We start from the raw sequence: 22,739 nt of genomic DNA on the forward strand, positions 1-22,739 counted from the left end.
AGATACAACTGTTTGAAAATCTGGAATCTGAGGGAGCAAAAAAATCTAAATATTGAGAAAATCACCTTTAAAGTTGTCCAAATTAAGATCTTAACAATGCATATTACTAATCAAAAATTACATTTTGATATTTATAGTAGGAATTTTACAAAAAATCTTCATGGAACATGATCTTTACTTAATTTCCTAATGATTTTTGGCATAAAAGAAAAATCAATAATTTTGACCCATACAATGTATTTTTGGCCATTGCTATAAATATACCCCAAATATATATATATATTTTTTTAATCTATGATCCTATATTTAAAATCTGGAATGCAAAATTCTCCCACCATCTGAGCAATTAATTTAAAAAAGTTGATAAGCTGTTGATAAGATCCGGATATCCTATATGTAACATGATTAAAGGACTTAAAAATACATTTTATAGTGAATTAGCTCAGTGATTTTTGTCCAATTGCCCAGTTTTACCTAATGCAACTCAGTCAGCTAAACTTATTCACATCATCACCTAAAAAAGTGATTTTTTCCCCCTTATTTATTATTATTTACTAATGTGGTTAATTACTGGACGAAGTATAGGCTATAAAGAATTTATAATTTCTTTCTTTTACAAGAAATGACAGATTGCCATTTAAAGGGAACCCTGGGTATTAAGACTTGTATGGCTTAATATAACATAAATGATGTCTCTTACTGAAATATGCAGTAGAAAACCTATGAAAGATTTATATTATTTAAAAAATCACATCGTTTTAAACATATTTTGAACTATGGGAAGGCGAAATGGCTGCACTTGGTGAGCTACTGGTATAAAATACTGATATGATGCCACATTGTGTGTCTTTTGGTTGTAATTTTCAGTCCAAGGGCAACAATATAAGTGATAAGAAGAGGAGAAAAGAATGGGAAGATGCCTGTGAATGAATAAAACGTCCTAAATGCCCGCGTCTTTGTTCTCTCCACTTTAGCCCTGATGTCTTTGACACTTTTATTAGACCATTGCTACTGAAAGAGCTTACAAATGGCAGAGACAAGAAACGCTAGATGCCATCCTGGTAGGATGTGAACATGCTGACACTTGTTTCTCAATGCTGACTTCACTCGATATCCAGGGCGTTTAGACTCCTTGTGGGGAAAAATCGAAGGTATGGAATTTGTTTCAAGCCACCTGTAAGTTATTTCAGCTGTAGTCATCATATCAGTATTTTACTTTCCGAGTTGTGTTGAGGTAAAATCTAGCAACAGGTAGTGCCAGTAGCTCACAGAGTGCAACCACTCCTGAAACAGTGTAAGATTGGAACTTCTTGCAGACCAGTTGAGCTCTTTAACGCCAACTTCCTGTGTCAACAAACCTGATTGTATACTTTGTTGAAGGCATCCTGCAGTTTGCCGTGGACAGAGGCGAGCTTCTTAAAGTCTCTGTTGGCCTCGTGAATGGGACAAAGGATTTTGTAGACTTCATTTATGGCCTCGTACATGGCAGCCTGGAGGAGAGACAGAATCTACAGTCAACCTTCAGTTCATAGTTAATAATCCCATAAAAATGTGTGGCGCTGGCTTGAATACAAGTCTAAGCCCTTTGATTCCCTTGGATGCATTCAGTTTCCATGACTGATGTGAGGTGAGCTCTCACCATGTTGAAAGAAGCAGCTGCTTGCTCCAGAAGTCCCACGAGCCCAGACTCACTGAAGTACTTCCCTGAACAGATGCCCTCCTCCTCTGGGGACAGAACATCATCAGACACCGCAGACTCCTCCAGCACATTGGACGAAATACTCTGTAAAACACAATCAAAGTATTATCATAAATCACAGTAAATTTGGTAACACTTTATAATAGGGTTCATTAGTTAACATGAACTAAGAATGAACAACACTTCTACAGCGTTTAATAATCTTAATGTTAATTTCAGCATTTACTAATGCATGAATGTGTTTGTTAACATTAGTTAAAGCACTGTGAACTAACGAACAAATAATGAATGACTGTATTTTTATTAACTAACATTAACAGAGATGAATAAATAGTTTATTAAATGTATTGTTCATTGTTCATTCGTGTTAGTTAATATATTAACTAATGTTAACAAATAACACCTTATAGCAAAGTTTTACCGAAAATGTTTAATCAAAAGAGCAAAGTGCTCAGTAAGAAAGTGCTTAACATTTGCATTTTCAATATATTCCTCTTAATATATAAAATATTACTTGTTAAACTTTATTTAGAAAATCTACTAAAATTATTTTACATATGTTTGCAAATGATGGGAATTATTAGTATAAACACTATTGTAATGTTTGAAAACTACTGAATTATTAAATAAAATAAAATATTTAACTATAAATTTTTACAGAACTGATAAAAAAGAACTTATAATTCCATGATTTTTCATAACTGTGAGAATAAAACATACAAACATGATTCTTATAGTTTTTTTGTTATAATATTACTGTTATTATTTATATACTATTATATATTTCTTATTATTTTAAATTAGCTTTTACTTTCATATTTTCAGTTTCAGTTCACATTTTAGTTTTAGCTTTATTAATTTTGGTATTACTACTAATAAATTCGGTACAACTATTTTCAGAATTTTTTTAATATTCCTACACAGCTTTAATTTATTGCAGTTTTAGTAATATTAGTATTTCAAGTTCAACTTGTTTTGGTTAGTTTCATTATTTTGTATATTACATTATTTTGCACATTTAACTAATTGAAGTTTAGTTTCAATTGCCACAAAAAATATATACAAAAAATAATTGTAGTTTTTGTAAACAATAAAAACAGTGGCCTGGTTGAAAGATTTAATTATAATTATTTTTATATTAGATTATATTTATAATATATTTTATTTAGTAATTTTTTTTTTTTTTTTTTTTACAAGACTAATATATACAAACACACACAGACTAGATTTACCTGGAACGAGACACAGCCGATAGGGAGGTAGCGGCAATCTTCAAGCATGTTGAGGTACTCCGCCACCAGGGCGGCGCTATGCACTAGGCAGTGTGCTGCCTCCGCATGGTTCCCTCTCTCTGAGTGCTTCCCTGCCATGTTCTGCAGCCATGTGAGTCTCAGATCAGGAGAGTTCTGATAGCCCTTAGCAATCCTACACAAAGAGAACAGCCATTTGTACATACAGCACATTAAATCTCCTTTGTTTTTTATGACGACAAAGCACTGACCTGTACATGAGGTCTATAAGCATCTCTGGGTCCTGCTGGTGCTCCTTCATCTTCACAGTGTCAGTGAGAATCATGTGGAGGTTGAAGACGAGATCCTGTACCTACAGAGATGACAGAAAAATAGTGACCCCTGTGGGATTCGAACCAACAACCTTTTAGGTTCCAGCTCTGAACCAAGAGTTTGATACCTGTTCAGGGAAGGGGGAATCTCTGAGCTCCAGGTCATCCTCGGCATATGTGAGAATAGTTTTTAAAGAACGTCGCAAATGCTCTTCATTGAACTTCGTTGAGGTTCCCACAAGTGAAGACAGAGACATGGTGACCTGCATCTTGACACGGGCGAAATTCTACAGAATGGGAGAAAAGACAGGATTTAGTTTCACATTTCTCCTCTTTACATAAGGAAAGCTGAAGCAAATGTAGTAGTTTGATGTGATATTGTGCCTTACGTTGCCAATCTCAAAGTTCTGCCTCATGAGCAGGTAGAGGGAGGCACTGGCATGGCTGCGAACGGAGCTCACGCTGCTGCTGCAGTGACGCAGTAAGCGCAAACAAAGATCTGCACAGAGCTCAGTGTCCTCCTCAAACAACATCTCTGGGAACTACAGAAACACACAGGCAAATCAATGCATTCTATGGCACTTTTAAATCGGAAAAACTTTAAAGGGGACTCAACCCTCTTTTTATTAATGATATACTGTCTCAGTCTAAATTGGATTCACAGTAGTGTTTTATGAAGCCAAACAAATTAGAATATAATAACAATTTTATATTATTGTTATTCCTATGACAGTAATAGCCTTATATTGTGAAACAATTGCACTGTAAAACAAATGAAAATGAATATATGTTTATCATTTTTGCTATACACTACAGTAGAGAAATTACAATACTTCTTTCCTAAATTCTACACTCGAAAGAGATATTTTATATTTGGACTGCAGTAACATTTTAACCCATTTAAACCGCTAACTGTCAGCAATTCATACCGTACTTTTAAGCTTTTATTTGGACGGAAATAGCAGCAGAGCTTTTATTTTGACAGAAAACTCCAGCTTCAGTGAAAACAGGCTTAGAAAAATTCATCTCACTACAAATGCAGTAAAAAGTGCTGTAATCATCTGCTGCGAAAATAAAGCATAACTGATGACTATTGCGTTCTCAAAAGTGCATTAAACTCATAGCACATGCAATAAACATTTACTGTGAACTGAGCCGTTCTGAGGCGCGGAAAACACCGGATCACGAGCTGATTGCCTGAACAAAGTGCACGCTTCGCTTTGAAACTCCCAGCTTAATCCGATTTGATGAAAGGATTAAGCCATATTGTGCTTTCGGTTTTAGTTTGTTTGACAGATACTGTGCCAAAGCATAATGGCCCAAAACACAACTTTAAGACCTTTTATGTTAGAATAAGAAGGTTATATATATACCTTTCAATTCATATCGTCATTTGACCACAATGATATAGACACAGTTTTGCTATCGAGATACCACAATACTGTTAATACCGTTACATCCCTACTAGATACCCTAGTGCAGGATGGGTTTTGAACTGATGTTCAGTAAGTAAGGGATAATGTACAGGCAGCCGGTAGTTATCGCAGAAATAAGCCCCGACAGTGTGATCAGGACCCAACGCGAAGCGGAGGGTCTTGTATCACACTGAAGGGGCTTATTTCGCGATAACTACCGGCTGCCTGTACATTATCCCGCTTATTACACGGCTACTTGCCACATAAGGAAAAAACTGGACATGAATATGAATTTGAAACTTTTTATTGGCATATTTGTTTTAAATTAACATTTTTATGCTTCCGTGAAACGATATAGTACCACGTGACTAACATTCAAACTATGTAAGTTAGTAAGACAATTTAAATAGATTAATGTCGAAATTTTCCATTGTTAATTGTGGTTGTCCAGTGTTTGTCACAAGATGGCGCCAAACGGTAATCTTTGTTGGCACGGAGGGATTTTAAACATACAAGTAGTACCGGCTATGCGTTATTACTTTGGAGCGGTGATTATTTGAAAAGAACGAACCTGCAAATGTCTCAACTGACCAATCAGAATCAAGCATTCCAAAGAGCCGTGTAATAATTAGAGTTATGAACTAACAAGCACTGCTAACAACAGACACAAACCTTGTAGACCAACGCTCTCTGTGTGCTGAAGCAGTGCTGCAGGAAGAGGGCGCTCTGGTTTCCTGCCATACTGTGGAGGAGGACTCTCAGCACACCACCCAACACACTTTCCTTCAGCTCTGACATCACCACCGTCTAATGCAAACACACACATACACAAACAAACACTTATGAACTATGTGAAAATGACACGTGTCGTAACACATGGTATTTGTAGTAAATGCATTCAAATGAGAGAGACAACGTCTGCTTTACTTTGACAATGATCTCCAGTGTGTCCAGGGCTATGAGAGCAGCTTCTGTCGCCAAGTTTCCATCCACTACCGACTCCTGCTCCACCTCTGCCTTGGTTCTGCACAGAGACAGTGTTTACTGTAAGCTATTCATAGTGCCCATGACACACACACACATACACACAACTGTACATGTACCGTGTGATTATGTGCTTCATTAGGTCGAAGGACAGCTAGAGCAATCATTCAAACATCCAGTAAAAGTGAACAGCAATGAAAAGATATTCAGTGAAAGAAGAAGATAAAAAGACACACTTGTCCACTCTGTCTGCGTTCTGTCTCCAGTGAGTGACGTTTTTCCTCCAGCGGACATTTTCTTGACCTCCGTAAGGACTGCGTTCTGAGGAATGAACAGGAACAGGAACAGAGGTGAATGACAAACTTAATGCTTTGACATTTACTCGCACAGATACCAACAGAGCATCTGTTGTACCTCTGCAGCGACGGACCATCTCCTGTCTTGCTCCGATGGTGCCCAGTATGGCCTCCTCCAGACGGGCCTTCATATCCTGAGACTTTTTAAAGGTCAGACTGTTTATCCTCTCCAGGGCTTTCTTCCCCTGAGAAGAGGCACAATGAACAGGATGAACAAAAACATGTTAACACGCAATACAAAAATGCACAATATATGTAAAAATCCCTGATTGTGTCAGGGGAAATGGAAACAACTACCAAAAATCCAATTTATTAAAAATCCAAGTTATTTTTCTGAATTTTAAAGAGGTCATGTGATATTTTTGGCATATTTGTCCCCCCTGGTGGTCCACGTACAATGTTAGTAAAGGTTTTGTACCAAAAATAGTTTTTGCTGATCATTTTCCAAACTTTCTCTGGCCCTTAGAATTAAACAGGATGTTCAGTCAACTATAGGTTTAAACTGGCACAGCCTCTTTGTAAATAATTATATTGTGGAAGATTGATTGATTTATTTTATTATTTATAAAAAAAAAAAAAAAGGGGCAAAAGTTGATTGCAAACTGTGAGAAAAAAAAATGTGTGATTTTTTAAAATGACATTACTTTGTTTAGAACATTTTTGGACAATTATATTTTATTTATATGTGACCCTGGACCACAAAACCAGTCATAAGGTTAAATTGTACAAAAATGAGATGTATACATCATATGAAAGCTCAATAGATAGGCTTTCTATTGATGTATGGTTTGTTAGGATAGGATATTTGGCCGAGATACATCTATTTGAAAATCTAGGATCTGAGGGTTTAAAAAAATCAAAATACTGAAAAAAATCACCTTTAAAGTTGTCCAAATTAAGTTCTTAACAATGCATATTACTAATCAAAAATTACATTTTGATATATTAATAGTAGGAATTTTACAAAAAGTCTTCATGGAACATGATCTTTACTGAATTTCCTAATGATTTTTGGCATAAAATAAAAATCTATAATTTTGACCCATACAATGTTTTTTGGCTATTGCTACAAATATACCCCAGCGACTTAAGACTGGTTTTGTGGTCCAGGGTCACATATGTCCTGTGTAGAGGGCACCAGGACTCAGTTAAAAATAAAATAAAATAAAATAAAATAAGCATGAATGCAATTTGTATGTTAAATTTTCATAAACAGTTTTTTTTTTTACATTATATAAATGTACCTATAAGCTATTTCTAATTTGCATATTGATGTGTTTTTGGGGCAACATGTAATAAAAAAAAAAGAAGTGTAACATTTGGGGGTAATAACTGGCAAGATTTTCATAATAATATCTAATATTTCATAGGAATAATATATACTACCAGTCAGAAGTTTTTGAACAGTAAGATTTTTACTGTTCCAAACTGCAGCAAAAACAGTAACATTTTGAAATATTTTAACTTTTTAAAATAACTGTTTTCTGTTTGAATATATTGTAAAATGTAATTATTCCTGTGATTTCAGAGCTAAATTTTTAGCATAATTACTCCAGTCAAAAGATCCTTTAGGAATCATTCTAATATTCTGATTTACTGCTCAAAAACATTTATTCTTATTATTATTACTATTATTATTATGTTGAAAACAGCTGAGTAGAAGTTTTTCAGGTTACTTTGATGAATAGAAAATTCGGAAGAACAGCATTTATCTGAAATAGAAATCATTTGTAACAATATAAGTCTTTATCATCACTTTTGATCAATTTAAAGCATCCTTGCTAAATAAAAGTATTAATTACTGCAATTCTTTTAAAAAGCATTCAGAAGGATATGCATATTCTTTGGGAGAATATGCAAAGTGACAGGTGCAACATGACTGTTGTGACCTACCTTTGGTATTTAAGATGAAACATGATCAATCCGGTTATCTCTTCACTACCATCTCACTGTGAATGCATGGGCTATGTTTCTAAATACCAAATAGCCATTACTCAGAAGGGCATGTGAATGTACCTTGTATTCGAAACAGGACAGACAGAGGTGAAGAAGATCAAGCAAGCGGTTGATTTGTGGCACAGACAGGTCTGAGACCCAGCGCTCCAACAGCTCTGCGTCTGCATTCTTCCACACCCACAGGAAACAAACCAGCAGCGTCCTGCTGCTCTCTGCAGAAAGGGCGCTACACTGACGGCCCGCCTGATGAAGAAACAAACAAAACACATTTACACTATACAAATACATACACACAGACGAAACACAACAAAGCCGACCGATTAGACATCACATCCGGCAGCCGGTTTGGGTCAGACATATACAGAGGCTGTCCTTACACACCCATCTGTTTAATAAACACTTAGACACACATGATCCTCATTTCCTCAACCATAGATAAGCCATTAATATTCACTAATAACCAGGAAACCCTGTACACTTTGAGAGCAGAAAGTACACAATAGTTCCCCCTCTAGTGGTTAAGGGCAATACTGCAAGAGTGAATATAAAGGTCTCTTGTGGTGATTCTGAGACACTGCAGCTGTGACATATTTAAGAGATAGTTGACACACAAACTAAAATTCTGTCATTATTTACTCACCAAAAGCTGTAAAACCTTCGTGTTCATAACACAGATTAAGATATTTTTGATTAAATTCGAGAGCTTTCTGACCCTGTATTGACAGAAACGCAACTGACACGTTCAAGACCCAGAAAGGTAGTAAAAACATTGTTAAAGTAGTCCATGTGACATCAGTGGTTCAACCTTAATTTTATGAAGCTACAAGAATACTTTTTGTGCGCAATGAAAACAAAACAACCTTATTCAACAATTTCTTCTCTTCTAGGTCAGTCTTTGTCAATGTCCTTACTATCTTTCTGAGCCTTGAACGTGTCAGTTGCGTTGATGTCTATGCAGGGTGAACTATCTCTTTCAGACAAATGTGAGGGAAGTCCCTGAACTATCACAAGTGATTCTATTTATGTTGTTTATTGTTATTTATTCCACTAGAGCAACAGCATTGGAAAAGCTTATTTCTAAAAAAAAAGAAAAATGTTTTATTTTGGGACTTTAGATAAAAAAAAAGAAGAAAGTACTGTGAAATTATTAGTGGAACATGATTAGGGGATGTTGCGGGCAGGACTTGAACCTGCATTATCTGTATGAGCACCAAGTCTAAATGAGTCACTGACACAGTTATTAGAAATTTGGGGTCAGTAATACTTTTTTGAAAGAAATTAATACTTTTAATCAATTAGAATGCATTAAATTGACAATATAGTCATTATGTTTTACATTTATAATTAAAATACGCTGGCGTTCAAAAGTTAGGGATCAGTACGATTTTTATTGTTCTATTATGGAAGTTTCTTATGCTCAACAAAGCTGCATTTATTTAGATCAAATATACAGAATAAAATGAATATTGTAAATATTATCACGATATAAAATATTTATTTTCTAATTTAATATACATTAATACCTAATTGATTCCTGTAATGCCAAGCTGAATTTTCAGCATCATTAACCCAGTCTTCAGTGTCACAAAATCCTTCAGAAATCATTCTAATATACTAATTAATTATCAGTGCTGGAAAGAGTTGTGCTGCCTAATATTTTTTTTGGAACCTGTAATGTTAAAAAGAACAGCATTTATTTAAAATAGAAATCTTTTCTAACAATATGCCGTTCAAAAGTTTGTGGTCAGTCATTTTTTTTATTAATACTATTATTAAGCAAGGATGTGTTAAATTGATAAAAAGTGCTAGCAAAGACTTATATTATTAAAAAAAGATATATATTTTGAATAAATGCTGTTCTTTTTAACTTTTCATTCATCAAAGAATTCTGAAAAAGCATTACAGGTTCCAAAAAAAAAATTTTTTGGCAGCACAACATTGATAATTCTAATAATAAATCAGCATATCAGAAAGACTTCAGAAGGATCATGTGACAATGAATACTGGAGTAACGATGCTGAAAATAAAAAATTCAGCTTTGGTCACAGGAACAAATTAATCTGAAAGTATATTCCAATCAGAATATCACTGTATTTTTTCTGCATTTCTGATCAAATAAATGCAGCCTTGATAAGCATAGGATACTTCTTTAAAAAACATTAGAAGTCTTACTGATCCCAAACTTTTGAATGGCAGTGTACGTACTGTGCTTTTTAACCTTCTAAAAAAACAGGGTCCCACTTTACATTAGGTGACCTTAACAACTATGTACTTACATTTAAATTAATAATTTGGTACAGTGTACTTATTGTGTACATACATGTTTTTACATTGTATTTATATATTTTTAAAGACCTATATGTAATTACATTTGTAATTAATTTCTGTAATTACCACTCTTGAACCAACCCTTACACCCTAACCCACCCTGAAACCTACTCATACCACCAAACCTGCCCCTAAACTTACCCATATCCCACCTTAATAGAAGCAAAACTGTTTTGCAATGCAATATGACCACATTAAGTACATTGCACTTTAAGTACATAATAATTAAGGCCACCTAATATAAAGTGTGACCAAAAACAGTTTCCACAGTAATATTAAGCAGAAAAACTGTTTTCAACATTGATGATAATAAGAAATGTTTCTTGAGCAGCAAATCAGCATATTAGAATGATATCTAAAAGACCACGTGACTCTGAAAACTGGAGCAATGACTGTAAAATTACATTTTACATTTACATTGTATTTTCTACAAACTAGAAAATATTTTTTTAAATTGTGATATTTCACAATATTACTGTATTCTCAGTCAAATAAATGCAGCCTTAATAGACTTTCAAAAAACCCAAAAAACTAAACGTATACCACAGTTAAAAAAAATATAAGAATTCACATCCTTCATTCCTATTCATAACATGAGTTATTAATAGTTTTCAGTGAGCAGGTACTCACCACTGATGGCAGAGTGAAGGGGCTGGGTTTGGAATGGGGGAGTGGTGAGCCAGCTATCGCCATGGCAACAGACTGGCTGATGGTGCCGTTGTCTGGGTCGTTATCGTCGACGAGCGCCGAGGCGTGACGTACACGCTGTGGGGACGTGTCTGGGACACACAAAGGTGGAGAGATACAGATATCGACTGAAATGGGACTTTTGTTCAGTTTTTAATGACTCTGTGGAGCTCTGACCTTTGAGAGACTATTCAACTCATAAACAAAGAGTTTATATAAATAACCGGAGAGATAAGCGGGCCGCTCTATTGTGGGCGCTCGGCTCACAGGGTCTCACTAACCGGTGAAGTCGTGAAGCTGGGGCAGCGTCTCCATGACGATGGGGATGAGTGGCAGGTAGAGCTGGGCGATGTGCGAGCGGACCTGGGGGTCGATGTAGCGGGGGTCCGCGTCGTGACTGCACAGCAGAGAATGCAGAGCACTAATGGCCTTCTTGTGTAGGAAGAACAGCCTGAGAAAGAGAGAAAGAGGCGTGAGATGTGATTTAAGGTGTTGGAGTCTATGTATTTTTAAAGTCCTATTTATAAAATTGTGTTAAAAGAGTTCAACGTTTTTTCTGTGCTAATTTAAGGGCAAAATAGGAAACTAAATGGCATCAAACATGGTAAAAACTTCAAGCAATCATTAATTTGTAATAATTTTTCCCATATCTTGCAACTGATCATGCACTGTTTACTTGGAAAATTGACTACTAAAGATTTCCTTCACTGATAAATACTTGAAAGATACATGTTATAATTATTTAATAATTTAAAGGGACAGTTCACCCAAAAATGAAAATTAAGATATTTTATATATAATCCGAGAGCTTTCTGACCCTGCATAGACAGCAACTAGGGCTGCCCCTAATAGTTGACGAGAATAGGCTTAGTCGACCAAATTTAAATAGTCGCAGAAAAATTGATTCCACAGGAAGTGGAGAAGTTACGCAGTCCATGACGGACAGATTGTTAACGGGTCTATGTGGTAATAGAGTACATCATACAGGACATTTAAATGAGCATTCAGCTACCTCAAAGATGGCTTTTCCTCTGAAATACGTTAGTAGTAGCAACTTTACATTGCTGGTCAAACTAATATTAACCTAGAAAAATGTGCCCTACTGAAGCGTCTGTGCGGAGTTGAACTGCATGACAGATGGAGGCGCCAGTGTGGTCACTTGCTCTTAAAATACTCTAAATGTTGGTCATACAGATAAAAGTAATAAATCTTTCGAATCTGTAAACACTTACAATAACAACGAAACATTGCGCTTTTGTAAATTAATTAAAGCAAACGGGATGCCATCTCGGTCTCTGTGAACTTGAGGACGAAACTTCAAAACTCTGTGTATACTTGCAGAAAACAAATATTCTCAGATTATGTAATTCATATGAAACATGCATACAGGCGCATCTACTACTTCAGAGATGACGATGTCAATGTTACCGGCTTCATCTTGTATAAATTCTCCTTGCTGTTTTTCTCGGATGCATTCTTAATTATTATTTTTGCCCGTGTGCTGTGGCAAGTTTTTTTGTGTGCACTTGAGCGCTTATTAGGCTATGTAGGCAATTAAATTCCCATTATTATGACTTATGTTTTTTTTAATAAACATGCGACTAATAGTCAACTAATGCTTCAAATGAATGACTACTAGTTGATCAGAATTTTTTTTAGTTGAGGACAGCAACCCAACTGAAATGTTTTATGGCCCAGAAAGAAAGGAAGGACATTGTTAAAATAGTCCATGTGACATCAGCAGTTTAACCATAATGTTATGAAGCTACGAGAATACTTTTTGTATGCAAAGAAAACATCAGAAACTACTTTATTCAACAATTTCTCCTCTTCCATGTCAGTCTCTGCCACCATTCACTAGAGTACTACGCAAGCCGGCATTCTGACATAAAACTTCCATCTCTCTTAGTTTAGATAGTTTTAGTAAATTCTGGTTCAAACTAATTGGGCAAGGTAAAAAATTGCAAGTCACGCGTGCTACTCTCGTAAATGTTAGATTAGATTAGATTAGATTCAACTTTATTGTCATTACACATGTACAAGTACAAGGCAACGAAATGCAGTTTAGGTCTAACCAGGAGTGCAATAAGCAGCAAGTGCAGGATATAGGTATAATTTATAAGTTATAAGTGCACTTATGGGAGATATGTACAGGGAGAAACTATGGAAATTATTTACAGATGAAAGTATTGTGGACATGATTTACAGGCGCTATTAACAAGTAGAATGTACAAAAATGTGCGTCAAAGACTGACACAGAATAGAAGAAATTGTCAAATAAAGTCATTTTTGTTGTTTACTTTGCACACAAAAATATTCTCGTAGCTTTATAAAATTAAGGTTAATCCACTGATGTCGCATGGACTGTTTTAACAATGCCCTTACCATCTTTCTGGGCCATAAAACATTTAAATTGCATTGCTTTCTATACCGGGTCAGAAAGCTCTCGGATTACATCAAAAATGTCTTCATTTTCGTCCTTAAACGACATGAGGGAAAGTAATTAATGACAGAATTTTCATTTTTGGGTGAACGATCCCTTTAGTACCAATAATGGCGCAAATATCAGTAATTTGACAAGCGCAAACATTAGTAAATAGTAAAGTAATAGTAAATTCGTAATCAATCATTAATAATAGTAAGTTCTGTTGCATGATTAATTTTAATACCTTCCAAAAATTTTGTGCCTGTAAGGGAAACTCATAAAAATGCATATTCATTGCCAATTGTTCACTGCACGTCTTCAGTAAATCCTGACAGTACTATTTCAACACCAAAAGACGGTTTGCGCTGGCGCACGCTATTAGTAAATCTGTCTCATAAACTGAAAGTGTCTGTATGTGTATCCCTAGTAAAATACTTGAGTGCGTGAGCATAGGAACGTTTCTCACCCCTCTCTGTCCGGCTCAAGGACGAGTGACAGTTCAACCAACAGCAGACCAGAAAGAAAATGCTGCTGGCGGAACGGCACAGACAGTTCGAACATGCTGACCACACCCTGATCCTGAACATGAGAGGAGAACGCTGAACTCTACAAGAGAAGACACAGAAAATATCTGCTTTAGCTTTGCCACAATAAAGTGAAGTGCAGACAGACACTTGTATGGCAGACAGACAGCAGACAGCAACATAACATCCATCATGACAGGATTTACACTCTAGAGTGAGAAACACTCCAACACACAATTACAAACAAATCAGGAAACTCTACGGCGCTGACACGATTTCTGTGGAGTATGAGAATGTGGTCAGTTTATATAAACATTTGGAGAAGAGCACTTTCTCTAATCAACCTGAAATATTAAGCAGCACAACTGTTTTCAACACTGATAACAAGAAACATTACTTGAGCAGCAAAAGAAGCACATTGGTGTGAACTTTGAAGGATCATGAGACACTGAAGAGAGTTAGATTGAGTGTGTGTACCTGAGAGGTGGTGGAGGATGTGGAGGGTGATGGGGATGCGGGGGGACTGAGGGTGGCACACGGTAAATTCAGGGTGACGTAGTGCTCATGACTGCAGACGATCCGTATGAAGTCCATCCTTAGTGCTGTCAGAGAGCTGGGGTTCTGCGCTGTGTGGAGCTTATTATTAATCTGTAGACACACAAATGCACCAAACTGCCATTTGTCACTAACAGACCCAAGGTGAATTCACAGTTGTGCCTCATCTGCACGCGTCTTGTTTACTAAACCACTTGCGATCCATGTAAACCAGACCCTGTGTGCTAGTATAAGTATTTAAATGTATTCTTTTTGGTGCAAACACACCTCCTTCTTATGCAAATAAGACTTTTTACAGTTAATGTGTACAAAGTCTAGTGATCATGGCAGCAGAAATGAGGAATAAAATTATGGAGAAGAGCATCATAACGAATCATGTACAGTTGAGGTCGTAAGTTTCCATACACCTTGCAGAATCTGCAAAATGTTAATCATTTTACCAAAATAAGAGGGATCAATCAAAATATGTGTTATTTTCTATTTAGTACTAACCTGTGTAAGGTATTTCACATAAAAGATGTTTACATAAAGTCCACAAAAGAAAATAATAGGTTAAATTTATTAAAATAACCCTGTTCAAAAGTTTACATACACTTGATTCGGTAACACTTTACAATAAGGTTCATTAGTTAAACATTAGTTAATGTATTAACTAACATGAACTAACCATGAGCAATACATTTGTTACTGTATTTACTAACCTTTATTAACATTAGTTAACGAAAATACAGTTGTTCATTGTTTGTTCATGTTAGTTCACACTGCATTAACTAATGTTAACAAAATTTTAATAATGTATTAGTAAATGTTGAAATTAACATTAACACAGATTAATAAATGCTGTATAAGTCCAGTTCATTATTAGTTCATGTTAACTAATGTGGTTAACTAATGTTAACTAATGAACCTTATTGTAAAGTGTTACCCTTGATTCTTAATACTGTGTTGAATGATCCACAGCTGTGTTTTTTTTTTTTTTTTGGTTAATGATAGCTGTTCATGAGTCCCTTATTTGTCCTGAACAGTTAAACTGCCTGCTGTTCTTCAGAAAAATCCTTCGGGTCCCACAAATTCTTTTGTTTTTCAGCATTTTTGTGCAATTGAACCCTTTCCAATAATGACTGTATGATTTCGAGATTCATCTTTTCATACTGAGGACAACTGAGGGACTCGTGTGCAACTATTACAGAAGGTTCAAACACTCACTGATGCTCCAGAAGGAAACACTGCATTAAGAGCCAGGGGTGAAAACTTTTGAACAGAATGAAGATGTGTATATTTTTCTTATTTTGCCTAAATATCATGTTTTTTTTTATTTAGTATTGCCCTTCAGAAGCTACAGAAGACACATGTTTCCCAGAAGACAAAATAAGTTAAAAATACCCTGATCTTCACCCCCACTAAATGCATTGTGTTTCCTTCTGGAGCATCAGTGTGCATTTGAACCTTCTGTAATAGTTGCATATAAGTCCCTCAGTTGTCCTCAGTGTGAAAAGATGGATCTAAAAATCATACAGTCATTGTTGGAAAGGGTTCAAATACACAAAAGAATTTGTGAGACCTGAAGGATTTGTCTGAAGAACATAAGGCAGTTTAACAGTTTAGGACAAACAAGGGACTCATGAACAACTATCACTAAACCAAAAAAAATAAATAAATAAAAAAAAATGCTGTGGATCATTCAGCTAACAACAGAGTATTAAGAATCAAGTGTATGGAAACTTTTGAATGGGGTCATTTTTATAAATTCAACTATTATTTTCTCTTGTGGATTGTATGTAAATGTCTTTTTTGTGAAAGTTCTTATTTAGGTCAGTATTAAATTGAAAATTAACACGCCGTTTGTATGATCCCTCTTATTTTGGTAAAATAATTAACATTTTAAAATGCCTGCTTGTGAGTTTGTGCACGTACCTGTTTATAATACGAGCGGATGAGGTTAAAAACAAAGCCTCTGTCCATGAGAGACAGTAGGTCATTGAGGAAAAAGGCCAAGCTGCTGTTTAACCTCTCCACTAGCTCGACATCCTGAAACGCACAGAGAATTTGGTTCAGACAAAGATAAGCATGCTTCATGTTGATTCATAACAAGAGTAAACAGTCATAAAACAGAGTAGAAACCACTATTAAGTTTCAAACAGCCCCTTATTTACATAAGGTCTGTGTTCCTCCAAGAGTCAAATGAGATCTGCTGCTCTTTTACCTTGTGATATCTGCTGGCTATGTCTGCACTGATGGCACACACTAAGGCAGCAATGTCATCCACAAAGCGGTCTGGGAAGCGCTGGCGTCGGGGCATGTCCAGGCGTGAGGACAAGAACAGATGATGGGACATGCTCTTCACCTGTTATCACACACAGAAAAATGAGTGATACCATCTGAAGCGTCGATTCTGCCTTACAAAACTCACCGAAAACTAGGTTTTTCAAAACCATAATATCTAGAAATACATCAAACTATACAGTGGTGACCAATATTATTACAATACTATTATTTTCAACAGCTAAAAATGGTTTTAAGTCAGTTATTTCTATATTTTGCTATAGTGTGTCAGTAGGAAATATCAGTTTACATTTCCAAACATTCATTTTGCTATTCACTGTAATAATCCAGAGAGATTTTTGTTTGCCCAAAGAGTCTGAAAACAGCCAGTGATTCACACATAGATCTGATCTCATCATTATCCAGTCTGTCTGGAATGACAAGAAACAGAACAAACTAAGACAGAATGAAATGCAGAAGAACTGTAGCAACGTCTCCAAGCTGCTTCAAGAAACCTACCTGGAAAGCTGCAGGACTGTACTGTAAAAATGCTGTAAAATGAGGATGCTGTCAAAAATAATGTCATAAGTAGGTTTTCTTTATTAATTAACTTCTATAAAATGAATTAAATCAACATTAGGTGTGACCAATCTCTGGGTTTAAAACAGCTGGCAGGTAGGTCTTTTAAAGCATCTTGGAGACATTGTCACAGTTCTTCTGGACTTAGTCTGTCTCAGTTTGTCTTCATGTCATTATTTAAGGACCCGCAAAAACCCTGTGAATAATGGCACTAAACTTTACAACGGTGGCACTGACACTAAATTGAGCTGAATAATAACACTATTGTCTTCTGTAGAGCTGCTTTACAGCTGAAATTCAGTTTTACAACATACACTTAAGACTGGTTTTATTAATTTGAAGCTGCTCTGAAACAATCTGTATTGTATAAAGTGCTATAAAAATAAATGTGAGTTGACTTTAGTTATAGAAGTAAATGTAAAAGGTTGGAGGTCAACTGACCATGAGCTGGAAGAAGAACCAGGCCTGCTGCAGAGATGCTTCTCTCACAGTACTGGTGCTCACCACCCACTGGAGAGCCAACTCTTCATGAAGTAACTGAATGCAGAGAGCATTATTACTAAATATACATATACACAATGCAGACAGACTACTTTGAAATAGTTAAAAATATGTGTGCATGAACAAAAAGTGGTTCAATAAATGGGTGAGTACATAAATGAGTGAATGAAGGAGATGAATAGAAGAGTGCACAGGTGAGTAAATGAGTATGTGCTCTACCTTCTTGGCGATCTGCCTGGAGGGAGGAGAGAGAATGGAGGCAGTCTCGATGAAGGCAGACATGCGATTACAGGCACGCTCACTGGCCTGCAGACCAGTGGGTGAACACAGAACAATGGTGGTGGTGGTGGTGATGATGATGACAATGATGAAGAACGGAAGAGAGAAAGATAAGAGAAAACGAGGAAAGATGGATAAGACAACGCCTGCTAGATAAACCAACCCAGATCCTTTTACAAATTCAAAATAATGAAAGATAATCCATGCTACGTTATATGCTACGAAATAATGCACAGTCAGCCAGTCATCAATGCAAAATAAACCCTGACAGCATGATTGAGGTCTTGTATAATCCTTAAGGGGTTTATTTTGTGGTTAACTGACTTATTACATGAATATGTATGAAATAAATGAAAGGTAATCGAGGATCTAAGCATATTGATGTAACACTGTAGTAGTTAATTGCATTGGGTGCAACATTGAATTGTAAACCTAGGTTTTATTGTTTCATCACTTCTACCAAGTTTCTCCTGATTGACAGGCTGGAGTACAGCACACAGGAAAGAGAGATGAGTTGGTTGATGAAGAGGAGGAGGCGGCACACAACAAACACCTTCTACACAAATGCTCACACATCCTCAAAAACAGACACACATGCATAAGAATAAAGCCAAATGGACAGCAGCAGAAGAGCTGGCAAAAGATTTTGGAGTATGATTACAGAAGTAATAGTAGAGTGAAGGCAAAGAGAGTATACAGGATGATATGGAGTAGGGCTGAAATACTAGGGCTGGACTAAGAATTTTAGCATATAAAACTTGAGAATGAGGGAAGATAGGGTGTAGGGGACAGTAAAATAGATTTGGGTAAAGTCTGAGACAATAAGAAGTCATGTTGGGTTAAGGGTTTGAGACAGTGTCAAGTAATGACAGGGATAAGGGTTTTAGAGTAACAAGTAATGCTAGGGTTAATTAAGACAGTAACAAATAATGTTGCCGTTAAGGGGTTAATGCAGGGGTTAATGATTTGAGACAGTAAAACACAAGTAATGTTAGGGTTAAAGGTTAGAGACAGTAATACATAATGTAAAGTTTAACGGGTTGAGACAGTATTAAGTAATGTTACTTTATAAATAGTAATAAGTAATGTATGGGTTAAAGGATTAAGACAGAAATAAGTAATGTTAGAGTTAAATAAGACTTAAGGTTAAATTTCTGAAGAAGTAACAAGTAATGTTCGGGATAAAGTTTTAAGACTGATAAGGAATGTTACTGTTCAAAGTTTCAAATTGTAACAAGTAATGTAAGGGTTAAAAGTTTGAGACAGTAACAAGTAATGTTATGGTTAAAGGTTTGAGACAGTAACAAGTAATGTTATGGTTAAAGGTTTAAGACAGTGATAAGGAATGTTACAGTTCAAAGTTTCAAATTGTAACAAGTAATGTAAGGGTTAGGAGTTTGAGACAGTAACAAGTAGTGCTTTGGTTAAAGGTTTGATGCAGTAACTAGTAATGTTGGGGTTAAAGGTTTGAGACGGCAATAAGTTAGGGTTAAAAGTTTGAGACAGTAACTAGTAATGTTGGGGTTAGATGTTTGAGACAGCAATAAGTAAAGTTAGGATTAAATATTTGAGACAGTAACAGGTAATGTTAGGGTTAAACGTTTGAGACAGTAACAAGTAATCTTAGGGTTGAATGTTTGAAACAGTAACTCGTAATGTTGGGGTTAAAGGCTTGATACAGTAACTAGTAATGTTGGAGTTAAAGGTTTGAGACGCAATAAGTAAAGTTAGGGTTAAGAGTTTGAGACAGTAACAGGTAATGTTAGGGTTAAAGGTTTGAGACAGTAACTGGTAATGTTAGAGTTAAAGGTTTGAGACAGTAATAAGTAATGCTAGGGATACAGGTTTGAGACAGTAACAGGTAATGTTAGGGTTAAAGATTTGAGACAGTAACTAGTAATGTTAGAGTTAAAGGTTTGAGACAGTAATAAGTAATGCTAAGGATACAGGTTTGAGACAGTAACTAGTGATGTTGGGGTTAAATGTTTGAGACAGCAATAAGTAAAGTTAGGGTTAAGAGTTTCAGACAGTAACTAGTAATGTTAGAGTTAAAGGTTTGAGACCGTAACAAGTAATGCTAGAGATACAGGTTTGAGACAGTAACAGGTAATGTTAGGGTTAAAGGTTTGAGACAGTAACTAGTAATGTTAGAGTTAAAGGTTTGAGACCGTAACAAGTAATGCTAGAGATACAGGTTTGAGACAGTAACAGGTAATGTTAGGGTTAATGGTTTGAGACAGTAACTAGTAATGTTAGAGTTAAAGGTTTGAGACCGTAACAAGTAATGCTAGAGATACAGGTTTGAGACAGTAACAGGTAATGTTAGGGTTAAAGGTTTGAGACAGTAACTAGTAATGTTAGGATTAAATATTTGAGAGAGTAAGAGGTAATGTTAGGATTAAATATTTGAGACAGTAACAGGTAATGTTAGGGTTAAAAGTTTGAGACAGTAACTAGTAATGTTGTGGTTAAATGTTTGAGACAGCAATAAGTAAAGTTAGGGTTAAGAGTTTGAGACAGTAACTAGTAATGTTAGCGTTAAAGATTTGAGACAGTAACTAGTAATGTTAGGATTAAATATTTGAGACAGTAACAGGTAATGTTAGGGTTAAAAGTTTGAGACAGTAACTAGTAATGTTGTGGTTAAATGTTTGAGACAGCAATAAGTAAAGTTAGGGTTAAGAGTTTGAGACAGTAACAGGTAATGTTAGGGTTCAATTTTTGAGACAGTAACTAGTAATGTTGGGGTTAAATGTTAGAGACAGTAACTAGTAATGTTAGGGTTAAAGGTTTGAGACAGTAACTAGTAATGTTAGGGTTTAAAGTTTGAGACAGTAACTAGTAATGTTAGGGTTAAAGGTTTGAGACAGTAACAGGTAATGTTAGGGTTAAAAGTTTGAGACAGTAACAGGTAGTGTTAGGGTTAAAAGTTTGAGACAGTAACAGGTAATGTTAGGGTTAAAGGTTTGAGACAGTAACAGGTAATGTTGTGGTTAAATGTTTGAGACAGCAATAAGTAAAGTTAGGGTTAAGAGTTTGAGACAGTAACAGGTAATGTTAGGGTTCAATTTTTGAGACAGTAACTAGTAATGTTGGGGTTAAATGTTAGAGACAGTAACTAGTAATGTTAGGGTTAAAGGTTTGAGACAGTAACTAGTAATGTTAGGGTTTAAAGTTTGAGACAGTAACTAGTAATGTTAGGGTTAAAAGTTTGAGACAGTAACTAGTAATGTTAGGATTAAATATTTGAGACAGTAAGAGGTAATGTTAGGATTAAATATTTGAGACAGTAACAGGTAAAGTTAGGGTTAAGAGTTTGAGACAGTAACAGGTAATGTTAGGGTTCAATTTTTGAGACAGTAACTAGTAATGTTGGGGTTAGGGTTAGAGACAGTAACTAGTAATGTTAGGGTTAAAGGTTTGAGACAGTAACTAGTAATGTTAGGGTTTAAAGTTTGAGACAGTAACAGGTAATGTTAGGGTTAAAAGTTTGAGACAGTAACTAGTAATGTTAGGATTAAATATTTGAGACAGTAAGAGGTAATGTTAGGATTAAATATTTGAGACAGTAACAGGTAATGTTAGGGTTAAAAGTTTGAGACAGTAACTAGTAATGTTGTGGTTAAATGTTTGAGACAGCAATAAGTAAAGTTAGGGTTAAGAGTTTGAGACAGTAACTAGTAATGTTAGCGTTAAAGATTTGAGACAGTAACTAGTAATGTTAGGATTAAATATTTGAGACAGTAACAGGTAATGTTAGGGTTAAAAGTTTGAGACAGTAACTAGTAATGTTGTGGTTAAATGTTTGAGACAGCAATAAGTAAAGTTAGGGTTAAGAGTTTGAGACAGTAACAGGTAATGTTAGGGTTCAATTTTTGAGACAGTAACTAGTAATGTTGGGGTTAAATGTTAGAGACAGTAACTAGTAATGTTAGGGTTAAAGGTTTGAGACAGTAACTAGTAATGTTAGGGTTTAAAGTTTGAGACAGTAACTAGTAATGTTAGGGTTAAAGGTTTGAGACAGTAACAGGTAATGTTAGGGTTAAAAGTTTGAGACAGTAACTAGTAATGTTAGGGTTAAAGGTTTGAGACAGTAACAGGTAATGTTAGGGTTAAAAGTTTGAGACAGTAACAGGTAGTGTTAGGGTTAAAAGTTTGAGACAGTAACAGGTAATGTTAGGGTTAAAGGTTTGAGACAGTAACTAGTAATGTTGTGGTTAAATGTTTGAGACAGCAATAAGTAAAGTTAGGGTTAAGAGTTTGAGACAGTAACAGGTAATGATAGGGTTCAATTTTTGAGACAGTAACTAGTAATGTTGGGGTTAAATGTTAGAGACAGTAACTAGTAATGTTAGGGTTAAAGGTTTGAGACAGTAACTAGTAATGTTAGGGTTTAAAGTTTGAGACAGTAACTAGTAATGTTAGGGTTAAAGGTTTGAGACAGTAACAGGTAGTGTTAGGGTTAAAAGTTTGAGACAGTAACAGGTAGTGTTAGGGTTAAAAGTTTGAGACAGTAACAGGTAGTGTTAGGGTTAAAAGTTTGAGACAGTAACAGGTAATGTTAGGGTTAAAAGTTTGAGACAGTAACAGGTAGTGTTAGGGTCAAAGGTTTGAGACAGAAACAAGTA

The 22,739-nt window shown here is 35.6% G+C and overlaps 1 protein-coding gene across 1 annotated transcript in view; it reads right to left on the minus strand.

The window, feature by feature from the left end:
• dock6 (dedicator of cytokinesis 6) overlaps positions 1–22,739 on the minus strand; it is a 68,435-nt gene that overhangs the window by 9,168 nt on the left and 36,528 nt on the right. Inside the window, exons 21-38 of the mRNA XM_073830139.1 lie at positions 18,052–18,138; positions 17,773–17,868; positions 16,694–16,834; positions 16,405–16,518; positions 14,413–14,583; positions 13,878–14,017; positions 11,268–11,437; positions 10,930–11,078; positions 8,032–8,214; positions 5,896–6,200; positions 5,603–5,699; positions 5,348–5,482; positions 3,650–3,802; positions 3,389–3,547; positions 3,201–3,301; positions 2,932–3,124; positions 1,640–1,783; positions 1,359–1,490 (exon numbers count right to left, since the gene is read on the minus strand). Coding sequence (XP_073686240.1) covers positions 1,359–1,490; positions 1,640–1,783; positions 2,932–3,124; positions 3,201–3,301; positions 3,389–3,547; positions 3,650–3,802; positions 5,348–5,482; positions 5,603–5,699; positions 5,896–6,200; positions 8,032–8,214; positions 10,930–11,078; positions 11,268–11,437; positions 13,878–14,017; positions 14,413–14,583; positions 16,405–16,518; positions 16,694–16,834; positions 17,773–17,868; positions 18,052–18,138 — 2,670 coding nt within the window. The remainder of the gene's footprint in view (positions 1–1,358; positions 1,491–1,639; positions 1,784–2,931; positions 3,125–3,200; positions 3,302–3,388; positions 3,548–3,649; positions 3,803–5,347; positions 5,483–5,602; positions 5,700–5,895; positions 6,201–8,031; positions 8,215–10,929; positions 11,079–11,267; positions 11,438–13,877; positions 14,018–14,412; positions 14,584–16,404; positions 16,519–16,693; positions 16,835–17,772; positions 17,869–18,051; positions 18,139–22,739) is intronic.

This window comes from Garra rufa, chromosome 1 (assembly GCF_049309525.1).
Source record: "Garra rufa chromosome 1, GarRuf1.0, whole genome shotgun sequence".
In the NCBI taxonomy this organism is placed as follows: domain Eukaryota; kingdom Metazoa; phylum Chordata; class Actinopteri; order Cypriniformes; family Cyprinidae; genus Garra; species Garra rufa.